The sequence below is a fragment of the Neopelma chrysocephalum genome, unplaced genomic scaffold (assembly GCF_003984885.1).
Source record: "Neopelma chrysocephalum unplaced genomic scaffold, ASM398488v2 Primary Assembly neopelma1_23, whole genome shotgun sequence".
NCBI classification, from domain to species: Eukaryota; Metazoa; Chordata; class Aves; order Passeriformes; family Pipridae; genus Neopelma; species Neopelma chrysocephalum.
In genome coordinates this window covers 16381758-16397992 of record NW_020897691.1, presented here as the reverse complement: position 1 = coordinate 16397992, position 16235 = coordinate 16381758, and the positions used below count along the sequence as shown (strand labels likewise).

Here is a 16235-nt window from a genome sequence, read left to right as displayed (position 1 = left end):
ACTTACCTCCTGCTGGCTGATACTTTGGGGCTTTTAGAACTCTTTTTTTTTTTAATAGATATATTTTGAGGTGAAAGATGTAACCCCTCCTTTAAATTGAAGTTGAGACTTCTGCAATTTTTTTTAGAGCTCATGTTGTTTTTCACGTGGAACTAAGAAAACTAACATGCCCAGCTAGAAAATTATGGTAGAGCTGCCAGGAGAGACAAAAACAAATATATTCTGTGATAATTAGAAGATCTGGGATTTTGATATTTTAACTACTCCTAATTAGAAATTCAAAGTCGCCTAATGTAGGTTATAACAGGTTGCTCCAGCTAAGACCATCCCACACAGGAGAGTTTTCTCTTGCTGCCACTTCTTCTTTTTATTTCTAATTTCTCTGAGCCTACTGATGTCAAAAAGCATCCCATATTTAGGATTATTTAGAAGTATTTGTGACAATAATATTCAGACATTTTACAAGGGAGGGTGAAAACAATCTTGAAATTGATAAATGTGATTCCTGCATAATTCCAACCCCCTTTCTACATGGTCTATCAAACAGATTGGAGTTTAAGTGATGGCATTCAAACTGCAACTGAGCTGAGCTGCTTTTCATATGTTTCATCAAGAAATGCATTGTTTCAGAGAAGCAAACTTAGTTCCTTTAGCAACAATCGTGCTCTATCAGGAAATGCAGCTGAGAAATGAGCACAGGAAAAGCAGTGAAGTATCAGGTCCAGATGCAGCACAGATGTGCCGCTCGGCACCAGGACAGAATAAGATACAGTGATCTATCCACCTTATCCTTTGTTTCATTTTTCAGCAAGTTACTTCATTTTAGTTTCTCTGCATGTAAAGATGGAAACAAGAGGCCAGCAGCCCTTTGTCAAGCACTTTGAGATCCTGCCATAGAAAGTACTATGTTGGAGCATAGTCTTATTATTATTAATTAATTAATCACAAGTAACAATTAATTAAATTTGTTGGTATTTAATATTAATTATATTTGTAGCTATTAGTAATTTTTGTTGAAACACCTACAAAGAAATGTATTTATTGGAAATGAGTCAGCATACTCATTTTGTTATCAATACGACGATTATTAGGTGGACAACACAGTGTGTGTTTTCTGTTCAACACACCATAGTGTTTTTGTTAGTATTCTGACACTTTCCTTTACAATGTTAATTTAATTTGCATATGGGCAGTGATGCTAAACCTGCATTTAAGGTCTACAGGACATGCAATGATTAAGAAGTCGACAGCATTACCATGATGTTCATGAGTTAGAGAGTTGCTTTCACCGTAGGCTCTTAAAAGTAATCAAGATGGTTAAAAGGAAAGTATTGCCACACCTGAGTCCCTTTATTCTTCTCCAGGAACACAATTCCAGCTTCCCAAAGCACAAGAAGGAATGTCAGAAGTTTGGGCAATTGCACAACTCTTGCAATTTTTCACTCACATGATAAAATATGAATGTTATAATGAGAAAGCTTTTTCTGTTTAACACTGAGTAACAAGGTTACTAACCTGCGCCTAGCTAAGAAACAGCAGAGTGGTAAAGCCAAAAAAGGATTAACTTCTGACTACAACTGTAAGACAAGCATAGTCTCATTTGTGAAATATTTATTTAAAGTGAAAAATTTATTTATTATGTTAAGAAATTTATTTCCAAGGTAGTTCAATTTCCCGCTGAAAGAATGTGGCCAAAAGTCTCCATAAGAGACTTTTCAAGACAGCTGATCTGAAGATTCTTTAACATTAATAGATTGCAATTTTGAGGATGTGAAATTTACAATCCATCTTAGAAATAAATATCATTACAGTTTACTTTAAGCTAAACGCAAAACTAAAACGAAATAACATAGTATGGTATTTACGATTTTTTCTAAATAAAAAAAATCAACAAATTATACGGAATCTTTTATATAATCAAATATAAAATCATGACCTGTAGTGCTTAATTTATGAAAATTTTAAAGAACTTGGTGGGTGGGTAACTGTAACTATCTTTTAAACAAAATCAAAACATCAGTGTTTAACCATAGAACAGAAAGGAACCTTCTCCTAGTATAAAGAATTAGATTTTTCCATAGCAAGAAAAAAGCTTGCAAGTGTATTTTGGGGGTTTAACTTTGACAGAGATAAAGGCAGATGTATGTAAAAAAATTTCTTCCACCTTCTAAAATTTAAAATTATTCTGATATTCACAGAGTTTTGCAGGATCTGATTTATGCAAGCACTAATCAGTCATAAAACGTGACAATCTTGCAGGATTTGGGATGGCAAAGGGGATATGTCTAGTTACTAGAGCACTGGGCTTTGTAAAATGGAACAATACCTGATATTCATTAAATGTTTCTTTTCAAGACAGTAGTGCAGACAGTAATTGTATATTGGGAGTACTACACCATTGATGCTGTTAAGTATTTGCAGTAATCACCAGCAATTTTTTCTTCCTATAGGAAGCATTAATTTACTACATTTACTAGTCTGTTTTGTCGAGTAAAGTCTTTGTGCTGGTATAACTATAATTATCTTTCTTTGAATACACATAGAACATACCTTTTAAATCCTATTTGATTTAGAAACTATAAAATCAATTTCCCTACTATATGGAGAAGACACGGGATTCTCAGCTGCTATCCAAACCTGCAGTTCCTCCAGTCTTCTGAGTTTCACAATATACTGAATGGAGATCCCTTGGTGAAGTGTTTCATCCAGCCAAGGCAAACTCCCCAAGACACGAGCCACAAGCCCAAAGTGACATATTGCCACTTTTGCTTCTCCCCACCTTCTCCCACCACTGGAACTTGAAAGGATCAAGAACTCTAAGAGTGGGAAAAGTGACTTTTCTTCATTATTACTCTTTTTCATTGAAAAGGCTACCTTCTGAGCGTTTTGCAGTTTTCCAAATAGATTCACCAGTATTTTAGCTCCTTGGGAGACTCATCTGCAATGAGCAAGCACTGGATGGCAGGCAGGGACCAGAAGCCTTCCTGGAGAGAGTCAGACCACAGCACACTTCTAGCAAAAAGTAAAATTGTAACTTAGTCATCTGCTGAGGATTAGTGGGTGAAAGATTCCTCATGGTGATAGTGAGAAATAGGAGGGATTTCCCACTGATTTCACACTTTCTCAAAATGAAACAGCATTTGCCATTACAGTAAGCAAGTTGATGGAAAGTGTTAAGTGAGAGAAATAGAATTATTTCTGTCTTAGAATTCCTACACTTCAAAAACTTATTTTTCTCCCTTGCATTTAGACCATTTTCAAACCAACTTTTTCTTCATACTTTTTTCCCCTCATTTTGACAATATTGCTGAAGTCTCCCAGAAGCACGCAGAGGGCTAGTTTAGTTTTGGTTGTATCTGTTTGTCAAACTCCTGTCCCTGATTTTTGAAGGATATTCACCTTCATAACTCCAGCTAATCTTTAAGAGTCATTTGGGGTTCTCTGTACCCAAAAACCGGATATTAAAGCCCTTCCCATATGCAGAATGCGTGTACGTAAACACAGTGGAAGAACTTCACAAAGACTGCATGTTCTGGTGTGAAATGCTGGGAGCAATGCTGTTCACAGATACAAATTTGACTCAAGACAGTTTCCATGAGAAATGGACAAGGAAGCAAAAAGAAGTTGCCAAACAGCAGTCCAGCAGTATGGAATACTGATAGAAGGCCCTTAGAGAGCACAATAGAACAGTTTTGTATAGTTGATTCCACCCTATGTTACCTTGCTTCCTCCTGCTCTTCCTACTTCATTTGGAGATGCAAGTGCTGATTTCTCATACTGCTCTTGGGTTTTTCCCTTACTGCACCCAACAGTCTCAAACTCAGTCTCTTGCTGTTAGCTTCCTCCTTGTCCTTCATCCTGGTCTATGACCACGAAGTTCTGAAGTGCTCCCATCCTCACTGCTACCTGCGCTTCAGCTCTCCCAAATGCTCAGTCCCAAATCCCTACCCAACTACTCACACCTCTCCCTTTTTTTATTTCACAGCCCACCTTTCCTGTATCATACCCATTAAACTTCCTTTCTCTTCCCTTCCCTGAAGGGGAAACCTGCCATAACTAGCTCCTTCCCAGGTCTGTAACTTTTCCTTGTGACTTTGAGATGGACCACACCCTCCATTCCTGCTTGTTTCCAACTAAAAGAGCACTGGGAACAGAGAGATGCGTCAACCTTTGCTCTGGCCCAGAGAAAACCAGAAACAGTTGTTACAAAGAAACTAAGCTTTGACTCTGGCCTGAATTGCTCCAAATTGCCACATTTTTATTTATGGATACAGGAAAATTATGAGTTTTCCATTAGTCTTGTTCTTAGGAAGGACTGAACTATTTTGTCTTGAATTTTCAAATGAATAAATTCTGTCAGTTGGCATGGAAGACTTCACTCCTTCTGTAAATAAAAGCAAAGCATCACATTCCATTAGGGGCAATGATACTACTGCTACAGACACACATAGAAACTGAACTCCCAAACCAGTCAAGAGTTTCTTAGGAAAACCACAGAGGGAACATTTTTGGAGAAATACAACCTCTTCTTTGACTTTCAGGTCAGGAAATCACTATAAAGAACTATTTGAAAGAGTATTTGAAAGTGCACTACTTAAGAGTAAAAGAGCTGTTGTGAAAAACTGCTATCCTAATTGGGGGCATTTTGGATCTCTGTCACTTGCTGGCACAGATATTGTCATTCGTAGAGCTTCATGAGACTGAAAGGAAGCTTACCTATCCTGATTGGAAAACCAGCTGGGCAGCAGTCCTCAGGCACTTAACCAGTCTTTCCTCCTGTTCCAGCTTTCTTTTTCCCTCTACATCACAGACAGATTTCCGAGGGCAACTAGTTCCTCTTGTTTCTATCCTGAAGCTCACCCACAAGTCAGGAGAAGTTTATAAGGCCTTGCAGTTAAGATTTATCACCAGAGGATTAGTCTGTGCAGCTCTGAACCCATGGCATTATTTTCTGTTTAGGTCATTAGTCTAAATCCATATCTGTTTACTGGTTGCTTTTTCAAATATTTACTTTTTTGATTCCTACACTCTCCATGGCCTCCTGTCTGGAACTGTTGAGATTAATAGTTGCTAATAGTAAAAACGGGAAAATATCTTCAAGCATATTTTTAGCCACTTGAATCATGTTATACATGTTATATGAGCCATACTACTACTCCACTCCTGTTGGACACTCCCCAGCGCTGTTGTCTGTCCTCTATTCAACTATTTTCAATCCATATTCTCCAAGGCAGACAGGCCTACATAATGGTGTCACATGCTGAACCGACACCATAGAAGTATTACTCTAAATGTCTTTAATACTGGGCAGTGCAGCCAGCCCCTGGCCATGCCATGCAGGCAGCCCTGCGGGCAGCAGAGCCCCTTGCCAAGGGCTGCCTGGGTCTGGGTGGCATGGGCTGGGTCTAATATCAAAATTATTAGACGTTGATCTTGATGTGATAATCTCAGCACCAGTCTAGCACTTTTCTTCAAAGCCTGGTTTGGACTAGTCTCTAAGGAAAGTTCTATAATCTGCAGAATTCTTCCCACCTACACTGATGGGGATAGTACTTCGGCTATGAAAACTGTTGCAGTCTGCTTCACAACAACCTGCACCTGCACCTGTCCTGCTTTGTCTGCTGCCATCATTTTACCCTCACGTTATTTTTCTTGCAGCTCCACCTCCCTTCCACAATTAAGCAGTATATATCTGTCCCCTTGTGGCCATATGCCTGACACAGGCTTGTTACTTCATAGGATCCCTTTAGGTTGACCAAAACCTTTCTGCTCTTTCTTCTACCCACACAGGCATGGACTGACTGCCCTCACTCCAGCAGCTCCAGAAAATTACCTAAAAGGGTATGAAACCTCTTCAAGTGTAGTCTAAAAGACACTGCAGTCTTACACAAGTGAACTGTAGCTTGATGGCTGCTGAATGCCACACAACACTGCAAAGGTCCAATCATGCCCTGGCTAGATGTGAAGCGCACAGCGCAGGAGGAGGCTGCCAGGTCTGAGCGATGGAAACTGGCAGCAGAGCAAGAGTGTGGACGGATTTCTCCAGCAACTCTGCACAAACCGGCTGACACCACAGTCCTTGCAAGGATGGACTTGAAAACCTTGCCAGATGAAGAACAGGGCTGGCCACAGAGACTTTGCTGCAGGTAAGTGATCTGTGAAAGATCAGGGTGAGAAAGATATTGTGAATGACAGCAAATCTAATGGAGCATGTGGCAACTACGAAAGAAAATGTCCTCAGAGAAAGGTCTGAGAGTTGTTTGCCAGTACTGCATTTCTGCTTGTCCTTTGAGATGCCTGTCTCTGATCTTCTCTAAGGTCAAGAAGCCAGTCAGAGTGGCTGCCCATATCAATTCATACTGCTACTTTATAATTTGTACTGCATATTTTTACATTGTTACTGCAGTATGAAGGATACACAGAAGAAATGCTTTGAAATGCTTAGTGAAATAGTCTTAGTGCTTCTTACTTCACGCAGCTTTAGCCCAAGAGGAGCCTGGTCGTCAACTAAAGCACAGGTTACAGACTACAGACACTCCCTGTTGGGACCAGAGGTGCCTCTTTGCTCTGCCCAGATTTACAGCCCCATTTGCAAGGCTCTCCCTAATGCCCTGCCACAGCCCACAGAGCCGATGTGGTCGTGCTCTTCCTCACAGCACGAAAACATGACCAGACAGGGAAAGGGCTGAGTCAGCTCTGCTGGCATGTTGCTGCCTTCACAGCAACACTGGGCAAGGTCTTTCAGCATCCCACAGCTACCATGGCGTATTTGTTTTGTAATCAGAGCTCCCAGCGTGCGGCCTGAGGAGCAGTACAGCATCCCAGCTGGCCAGGGTCACGGCTGAGGAGAGGACTTGGCAGCCTATGGGGAGACAGACAGCACGCAAAAGTGTGAGCACACCCAGCCCAGGCCACCCAGACCCAGGCAGCCCTTGGGAAGGGGCTCTGCTGCCCACAGGGTTGCCTGCCTGGCACAGGCAGGGGCTGGCTGCACTGCCCAGCAGGAACAATTGCCCCTAGCATCCTGATTTTGGAAGGGGAAACTAAGCTCTGATCCTCTGACCAGAGGATCAGCGCCCCAAAGAGCATTTGTCACTACTAAGACATGGTAACAGGAATATTTTGTGGGTCAAGGTTCTTTTTTTCAGATTAAATTGCACTCATTGGCCTATTTTAGTAATAGAAAATTTAACGTTTTGTTTATAACCAAGCACTTGTCCTCCCCACCCAACGCATTAACATTCCATCACAAAAAAAAAAGCCCAAAGCACTTTATAAAAACACAAATTTATAACAAAAATTGTAAAAAGTACACATGCCACAGGGCCAAAACCTATTCAGCTCCCAGCTTGGTGAGACTTCCTGCTCTCCAAAAGCCATCTGACACTTGGTTTCTCCAGTTGGGACCAATTTGAAGCTAACTGTTTGGAGTTCACTTGCTGACAATGCAATCTTTGTCTTGTTTCTCCTACTTATCCAAAGTAAGTAGTGACAGGGAAAAAAAATGAAAAAAAACATACCTCAACTGTTTTATTTATTCCCTTCTGAAAAATAAGTGTTCTTCTTTGTCTCAGGGCTCATTAGCTGACTTTAAAATTGTCACCTCTTTTATTCAACAAATTGTTGTGGTTTTTAGATTTTTCATTTCTGACTCAGTTATTCCTCACTAATTATGAGTGCAGTCTAATAAACTCATCTCCTTTTCTTCCAGAAGAAAAAGCATTGTCACTGAGGATTCTTACTTGTTTTGACAAACGAAAAATAATCTGAAAATCTTCCATCTGAAAAGGATTATCTTTGAACATTCTCTCCCATTTCTATTCTGGCAAGCTATCATTTTTTTATTTTCCACATAGTTAACTAATTTTATGTGCTTCAGTAGTATCAGATATCCCTTTTCTCTAATTTCATAGAGAATTTCACATCATTTTGCTCCATTCCTCACCTTTTTCTTTTAGATGGTCAAGAGAAATGGTCAGCATCTGTAGTCTTAGAAAATACTTCTATTTCACATGAAGAATTTGGGAGAATACATTACTTTTTCTCTAGAAATATAACTGATTTCCCCATCTGCCTTTTGTTTAATTTAAAATCTATTATGACTTGGGTCATCCATATTTACCCTCTCCTGCAGCATCGTAATGTGCAAATAATCCAGTAACTAAGCAGGCCCTAGGAAAATGTGGATGATGCACACATCCGCAGAAAGAAAATGTGAAAAAGCAAGCAAACTTCTTCATACAGTAATAATAAACTCTAGAGCAACATAAGTCAAGGAGTAATTTAATGTGATATGTCTTTATGCTTCCTAATTCTAATTCGGCAAAGTACTTGAATACTTTTGCACTTTACTACTTCGAGAAATCATGGTTCTACTACATTAATGTTCTCATGCATGGTTCTACTGTATTGCAAAGAACGTATTATCAACAACACGATGCATAGGCAAAAATTCAGTTGCGTGTATTTTAATACACTCATAACATTGTAACACTCACTTTTCTATTTGCTTTGTGATTTTATTATTACAATGTTTACGGCATGTAAATTGTTTCATTTCAGTATCTACAATTGCAACATTTTAATTTGTTGAATTTTGCCTTAACACTTAGTAGTGAATTTGTCTTAATTGGAGTTGGTTCAGCTGTTAATTGGAGAAAAAAATGCAGCCCTGTAACTGTGCTGTTCTGTGAGTTAACACATTCTGTTGATAAATCAAGAATCCTTTACCACAATAAAAGTCATTATGAACAGACAGCAAACTCTTAATCCCACACCTTGTATTAATATGAACAAACCCAATAAAAATAATCTAGTGGAAGAGGAGTGTCTTTTGACACAACCTTAATCCACACTTTAAAGTTTCTATCATACCTGTCTTGTGTTGAATGCATCTTGAAACATTTGAAACAAATGTTGAAAACATTCATGAGTCTGTTCTCATCTTTTTTCCAAAAGAGTAACTTCAGTGCTGTATGAAAAAAAACTTAAAAAAAGATTGCAAGTCAGTTTAAACTTTGTTCAGGGGTTACTTAAATTACATGGGTCAAAAATCACCTAACTTTGTTCACATCAAATTCCTTCTTTACTTTTTTTTTAATTTATTTATTCGCTTTGGCCAAATGAAGAAAGATGTCAGTACTCTTCTAAAAATAAAACAAATACAGGGAATATTAACAGTCAGATAATAGGTCATATTCCTTTATGAACATGATGAGCATTAATACTTCGGAAAATACCGATCCACAGTATAAATAATAATTTAAAAAAAAGGCATTAGAAAACTCTTAATTCCACTTTCTGTTGGCTTAACACACAAGCCAGTAATCAAGCATCACTACCAACTTTATGTGGCACAGGCTCACCTTGAGCTCTGTGTGCAGTTTTGGGCACCACAGTATAAAAGACATTAAGCTATTAGAGTGTCCCTTTAAAGGAAGGCAACAAAGATGGTGAAGGGCCTTGAGGGGAAGCTGTATGAGGGGCAGCTGAGGTCACTTGGTCTGTTCAGCTGGAGAAGGGGAAACTGAGGGGAGACCTCATTGCAGTCTACAACTTCCTCGTGAGGGAAAGAGGAGGGGCCGGAAGCGATCTCTTCACTCTTGTGACAGGACTCATGGGAACAGTATGAAGTTGTTTCAGGGGAGGTTTAGGTTGGATATTAGGAAAAGGTTTGTCACCCAGAGGGTAGTTGGGCACTGGAACAGGCTCCCCAGGGCAGCGGTCACAGCACCAAGCCTGACAGAGTTCAAGAAACGTTTGGACAATGCTCTCAGGCACATGGTGTGACCCTTGGGGTGTCCTGTGCAGGGCCAGGAGTTGGACTCAATGATCGTGATGGGTCCCTTCCAACTTAGCATATTCTATGATTCATGTGAAAATCTGCCTCCTCTAAAGTAATTTGGAGAACTTTTCTCGTGGCTTCTGTGGGGCTGGAACTTCACTGATGGTGCCAGGGCTGGTCACACGGTGGCAGGATACAGGGCTGATGAGTACGACAGGAGATTCCAAGTCTGCTGGCAGACATTAGGAAATCATTTCGCAACCATAAAATTTGGACAAATATGCAAACTTACTTTAAGATTGGCACTCTCAGAGATTATTTCTTGAAGTTATAAATGTATTAACTGGGCTGAGTGGACCTAAATTTGTAACGTAATTTACTTAACTTGCAATTTATGGCAAATCATGCTTTGTATGATATTTATTAACACTGATGAAGAAAACAGGTTTTGTTGTTTGAGTAATAACTCAAGCAGCAGTGCCTATAGAACCAGCAAAACACAAACTGAAACTACTTGTATTATCTCACAAAGAATTAGAAAACTATTGCATCCATCTCCACCCTCTAAATTCCCAACCAAGATATCATGCCTTCAACATTTCAATCTCTTACTTTACTTGGAATTTGTTGTGCCAAGTTTAAGTCTATATAATTTAATGTTAGCTTTTTCCTTTGTTCCATTTATTAAACTTTACCTTAAAAAAAAGAATTGCAGAATCATAGAACAGTTTGTGTTGGGAGGGACCTTAAGGATCATCTATTTCCAATTTCCCTGCCATGGGCAGGGACACTTTCCACTAGACCAGGTTCCTCAAAGCCCCATCCAGCTTGGCCTTCAACACTTCCAGGGATGGGACATTCACAGCTTCTCTGGGCAACTTGTTCCAGTGCTTCACCACTCTCATAGAAAAGTATTTCTTCCTATCATCTAATCTAAACCTGCTCTCTTTCAGTTTGAAGCCATTCCCTCCAAAACAATGTTACATGATAAAACAAGAAATGAAATTGTTTTTAATCCAGGTAGCCACAGGAGCATAAGAAAATATGATTTAGTTTATCTCCCCCAATGACTGATTTGTTTTACAAACAATTCACTGAGAAGTTTCAGAGGCAAGTGAAATAAAAGCATGCTTTGAGTCTGTAGCCAGATACCAAAATTACCACTCCTACTTGAAAAAGTGTAATTTTTCCTAAAATAGTGTGTTCAGTTTTACTGAGTGGGTTATCATTTGCTGAGATACTGTAGAAAGCCCACAAATGGTCAGACATAAATAGATTAGTCTTCTTTATTGTTCTACACATCCATACAAAACATATAATGGGAACAAAAAACTAAAAACACAGAATGAAGTTGAGAGTGCTATGAAAGCAGATTTACTGTTCATACTTCCTTTAAAAAATCATAAAGTTTAACAACACTCAGAAAAGGTGATAGAAAGCAGTTTTTATGATTAAGAGGTAGTTCTGTACACCTCATCATTGTTTCTCTGAAAATAAAGACTTTAGTAATTCGCGTATTTTCTGTAATGGACAAGCATTTTACAATTTTAAAATTTCCTTAACTCAGAACAATCACCATTTATTTGGCCTGTGGATCAATTGCCCAAGGAATACAGCAGCTAGAAGAAAACTTTTCAAGGCATCATGACCAAGGTCACCATTCAATTTTACCAAATATATCTACATCAGGCACATGACAGGAGCCTGTGGAAAAGCCTTTGCTGCAAAACTTCTTGTTTTGCACAAACGCAGAAAAGGAAAACAACAGAAATAAAAGAAAAAAAAATCTCATGTTCAAAAATTGAGATAATCCTCTAACTTCCAGATGACTATCTTGAAGCTAAAGTCCTTATGTGTAAAAATGCAGAGAGGTCCCATTTGGCAAGAGAAACAGCAGCAGGACAACCCCTACTTTATTTTATCCTTGACACCCAGAGGTAAATCAGAAGGAATGACACTAAAGTGGACATTTACTAACTTCTCAAGTGCTTTCCAAAACTGTGAACTGACATGTTTGGTCATGTGGCCCATGGTGGCCCATGACTTCAGTGCCTCTGCAATGAAACTGGAGGGTCTCGCTGATCATAACTGAAGGGCCTATCATTTTCATAACTGAAGCATTATGCTGCCCAGAGATTTTCTCTTTGCCATCTCTAGGCTCCTGGCTTTACTCTATCTATTTCGCTCAGTCTCCCTATTGAAATTCTAAAAATCAGCCTTAGTCGGTGTCTGTAGAGTAGGGAATAGAAATAAGTATCTCTTTTCTGTAGATGTGTGGCAGGTAAGGCCTTAAGCAAAAAAAAAATTTTACTTTGTTCCATCTCCTTTCAGTGAAGAAGCTGTACATTTCTTTGCTGCTCCTCTGGTGCCCTTGGCACGTCTTTGAGGCAGACACAGGGGAAGCAGTGGTGCTGATAAGAGTGAATCAACTCCTCAAGACATGTAATGATTTCATAGTCAGGAAGAGCCAGGCTGGCAATGTTGAGGCCCAGCATCCGCGAGACCACCTCTCGGAAATCTGCCAGCTGCAAGAGTAAACAGAAAGGAATAAATCAAATAGCAAGCAGAGGAGATGTCTGGGAACACACATATATATTTGCATACATGCAAACACAAGCATTTGCATTTTCAGTGCAAAATATAGGCATTCCTGCTGTTGCTCAATACAAAGAGCAAAGGTGGCTGCAAAAAGCCACTTAGGGGCATATGTCAAATCACAAAACACATAAACAGCCAAGATGTTAAATGCCACGGTCCGAGGGGGGATGGGGCCATGACACAGCACGGAGGGGTCCGGAGTCAAGGTAGGGGTGCAAATGGAATGCTTTATTGAGGTGTGCACAGGATTTTTATGAGTCCAGGAGGGGAAAGGGCTAGAACATGGGGTGGAGCATGAGACAGACAAACAGGGGAACAAATCGGGGTAGGGACACAGGCAAAACGGGGAGGAACGTGAGAGGAACCAGGGAAGGAAAGGGCAAATGGTAACTGTTTCCTCTCTGCAGCTTCTTCAGCCTATCAGAGAGGGAAGCAGGGAAGCGGGCATGCCTGGGCATGCCCAGGAGATACAAATCCTGGGGAAACATACAATGTGTATATTTATAAACACATAAGAACTGTAAAGTCTGTATCATAAAGTCCTTTCAATGACTGTACATCTTTTTCCACTCCTGAAATCATTCCCATTCTGATTCCTGGTCCTCAACAGTTAAGTATCTCAAACAAAAAGCACAGTTTCAAGTGTTTTTAGTATCTTTCACAGGCATATCTTCCCTGCTGACTCAACTGCAAAAACGGAGGAAAACACAGGCAGAGGAGCTGTACTTGACCCGGATGACCAGAAGCTATACAGACAGCTGCAAACTCTGATGGGCACAACCCAGAGTACGGGCTAAGATCCTGGTCCTTGACCACTGTTTGCCACTGCTTCTCTCCACCCTGCACTTTCTTGTGGAAACCACAGCAGAAAGGAAGAAGCTAGAAGAAAGGTGGAAGTTTGGCACATTCCTTGGTCTAACTTTGATTTGAATCAGGATACAGCCCAAATTCAAGATGCAGCTTGGGAAATGCTTGTTTTTCTTCTCTGCATAGCTGCTGAAAATATATCATAGGAATTTGACAAAGTAATTCAAGATACCAACTTTATGCAGTTCCAAATGGACAGACATCCACAACTAATTGTCATCACTAGTAACCCCACCAGTAACTAGATTAAAAACTTAAGGTCAGTTGAACATTAATGCTGATTTACTCTTCTCAACTCTTAATATGGATGATTACAAGTCAAACTGCAATGCCTCTTCAATGGACAATGTATTACACAGTCAAAATCATAAAGGCCTTAATACCCCTTATCATCAGCACACAAAACAGGGAAATGTTCCTATTTGAGGAAATATTCTTGCCTTGCTATCCATTTGAATGCCAAGATCCCCATTCCTAAACATGAAAGTAACTGAAAATGTCACAGAATCATCAAAACCATGAAGAAACTGGACTAATGCTCTGGTGTGGCAGCATCCTCACTCCACTAGTCATGCCAAGGTCTAACATTAAGGAGGAGATAGACACACTCCTGAAATATGTGTCCAACCCCAATAATACTGTGCAGAATTCTAAAGCAGTTATACAACACCTGTGAGGAAAGGTTTTTGAAGCCTTTTGTGAAAACAAGGTCTCAGTTCCAAGACTTTGCCAAAGACTGGTTCATCCCAGCAGCTCCCTGAGGAGCTGCCATCAGTTCAGAAACACAAAAAGGAAACCACAACAGTCTAGGACTGGTGTCTGGAGTCCTCAGCACAAAACAGACATGGACCTGTTAGAGTGAGTCCAGAGGAGGGCCACAAAGATGATCAGAGGGCTGAAGCACCTCCGCTATGAAGTCAGGCTGGAAGAGTTGGGGTTGGTCAGCCTGGAGAAGAGAAGGGTCCAGTGAGACCTCATTGCAGCCTTCCAGTACTTAAAGGGGGCTTACAAAAAAAGAGTGAGAGTGACTATTTACACAAGCATATAGGATAGGAAAAGGGGAAATGGTTTCAAATTAAAATAGGAAGATTTAGATTGGAATGTTAGGAAGAAATTCATTACTTAGAGGGTAGTGAGGTACTGGAACAGGTTGCCCAGAGAAGTTGTGCATGCCCCATCCCTAGGAGTGTTCCAGGCCAGGTTGGACGGGGCTTTGAGGAACCTGATCTAGTGGAAAGTGTCACTGCCCATGGTGGGGGAGAACCAGATGATCTTTAAGGTCCCCTCCAACACAGACCATTCTATGATCTTATGATTTGAGAATTCAGTCCCAGCTGTCTGTATTACCAAGACAGTGCAATGTCTTCAATGAAATGTTGGAACAATGTTAACACCAAAACCCCTTAAGTTCCCATATATTATCTTCAAAACCAATTCAGGAGGTCACGGATGCTGGGCTCTGGCAGTGTGCTAAGCAAGTACCATGTAACAGAAGCTAAAGATATTTTTAAACATCTGGATCACAGACAGGATGAGCAGCCAGCAAAGCTGGAATTTGTTTGATCCAGCCTTTGGACTAAGTACACTCCTGAAAGAATCTATACAGAAAACCCAACTGATCCTCCATGAGTACATTAGAGTCTGCACTTTGCACTAAATTTCTTGCTCTCATATCTTTGCTGCTGCAAGCTATTCAACTTAATTACAGCAACTGTGAGTAAACCAAATTGTATTACAACCATGTAACAAATGTAATAATCAAATCAAACTTGATGCACTGACACTGATTATTGATCTGGCAGGATTTGGCCAAAGGGAATAGATAAAAAGTAAAACATATGCACAATCACCTCACCCTTTATTTCTGATGGGAAAAGCAGGTCATACCTACACTGAATGGACAATAAACACATCAAGAATTCAATGACTTTCATCAGCTAATAACCTAAAGTGGAAAGCACAGAGAGCCCTTAAAGAAAGCATGTAAGCCATTCATTCATGTGAATTTTTAGACAGAAAGACTTTTTTATTATATTGTGGCATACAAAGTACAGTGCAGGCAAAGTTGTAGTTCATTGAAAATGCAGAAAAAGGGTTGATGACAAAGAAATTTTCCACACAAACTGACAGAGAGAAGCATTGCTCTTGGCTGCAACAAAAGTATTAAAAACACAACAGCTCTGCTGAAATACTAGAATCTAACAGAAGAACCACCTAACTCTCTATTTAAGGTTTTCTTCAGTAAGAGTTAAAACTCCTAAGATAATCACAATTTGAAATAAACGAGAGAAATTAGAAAAGATAAACATCACTCAAGACCCAAAACCAAAGTTATGCTACAGCAGTGAGCACTCCTGCTAAATTTTCTTTGCACCTTCCATTCAGTGAGTAAAATTATCTGAAATAAAAAACCATGAAATTGATGCAATTTAGAGCATTAACCCAAGATACTGCAGGGCAGGGCTCAGGGGAAGTAAAAAGCAGACACTGTATTTTATTTTCACACTAGCTACAGGAAAGTAGAAGGGGGTTTATTCCAACAGAAAGAAAAGAAAAAAATATGTCCAAACAATATTGCAACAGTATTCAAGTGGTTTGAACTGCCTTGGGTTCAGATCGTAACAATTCAACATTCGTGTGCTTTTAGCAAATACTCAGTGTATGAATCTGTGGAATAATTTCCTGAATATAATTCCTATCTTCTTCTGTGTGCCAGATGCTTTTTTCCTCATGAGATATATGAAGAAATTAAATTTTCCTGCCAAATTTTTAACCTTTGTTATAAAACAAAACAATGCTAAAGATTTCCAAAAAAAACATGCCCAGGTTGTTGGTTTTCTCTCCATGTAAATAAAAAAATATTTTTCTAGACTAATTTTTTTAAATAACATTCTTAAATTTCATCCAGAGTCACTGTTAAGGCTGACATATGGCATAAAATTTTTAGCTGGAAAACCTAATATTCTAAGCAGTTGAAACAAGAAAT

The 16235-nt window shown here is 39.6% G+C and overlaps 1 protein-coding gene across 4 annotated transcripts in view; it reads right to left on the bottom strand.

Annotated features, from left to right (window-relative positions):
• Positions 1-9832: 9832 nt before the first annotated feature.
• CCDC170 (coiled-coil domain containing 170) overlaps positions 9833-16235 on the bottom strand; it is a 37855-nt gene continuing 31452 nt past the window's right edge. For 2 of the 4 annotated variants that reach the window (XM_027688332.1, XM_027688313.1), the window contains exon 12: positions 10729-12309. In XM_027688332.1, coding sequence (XP_027544133.1) covers positions 12112-12309 — 198 coding nt within the window. In that variant the 3' untranslated portion in view covers positions 10729-12111. Of the gene's footprint in view, positions 10014-10728; positions 12310-15042; positions 15648-16235 lie in introns of those variants that run through there. The other 2 variants (XM_027688322.1, XM_027688341.1) reach the window with 2 other exon arrangements.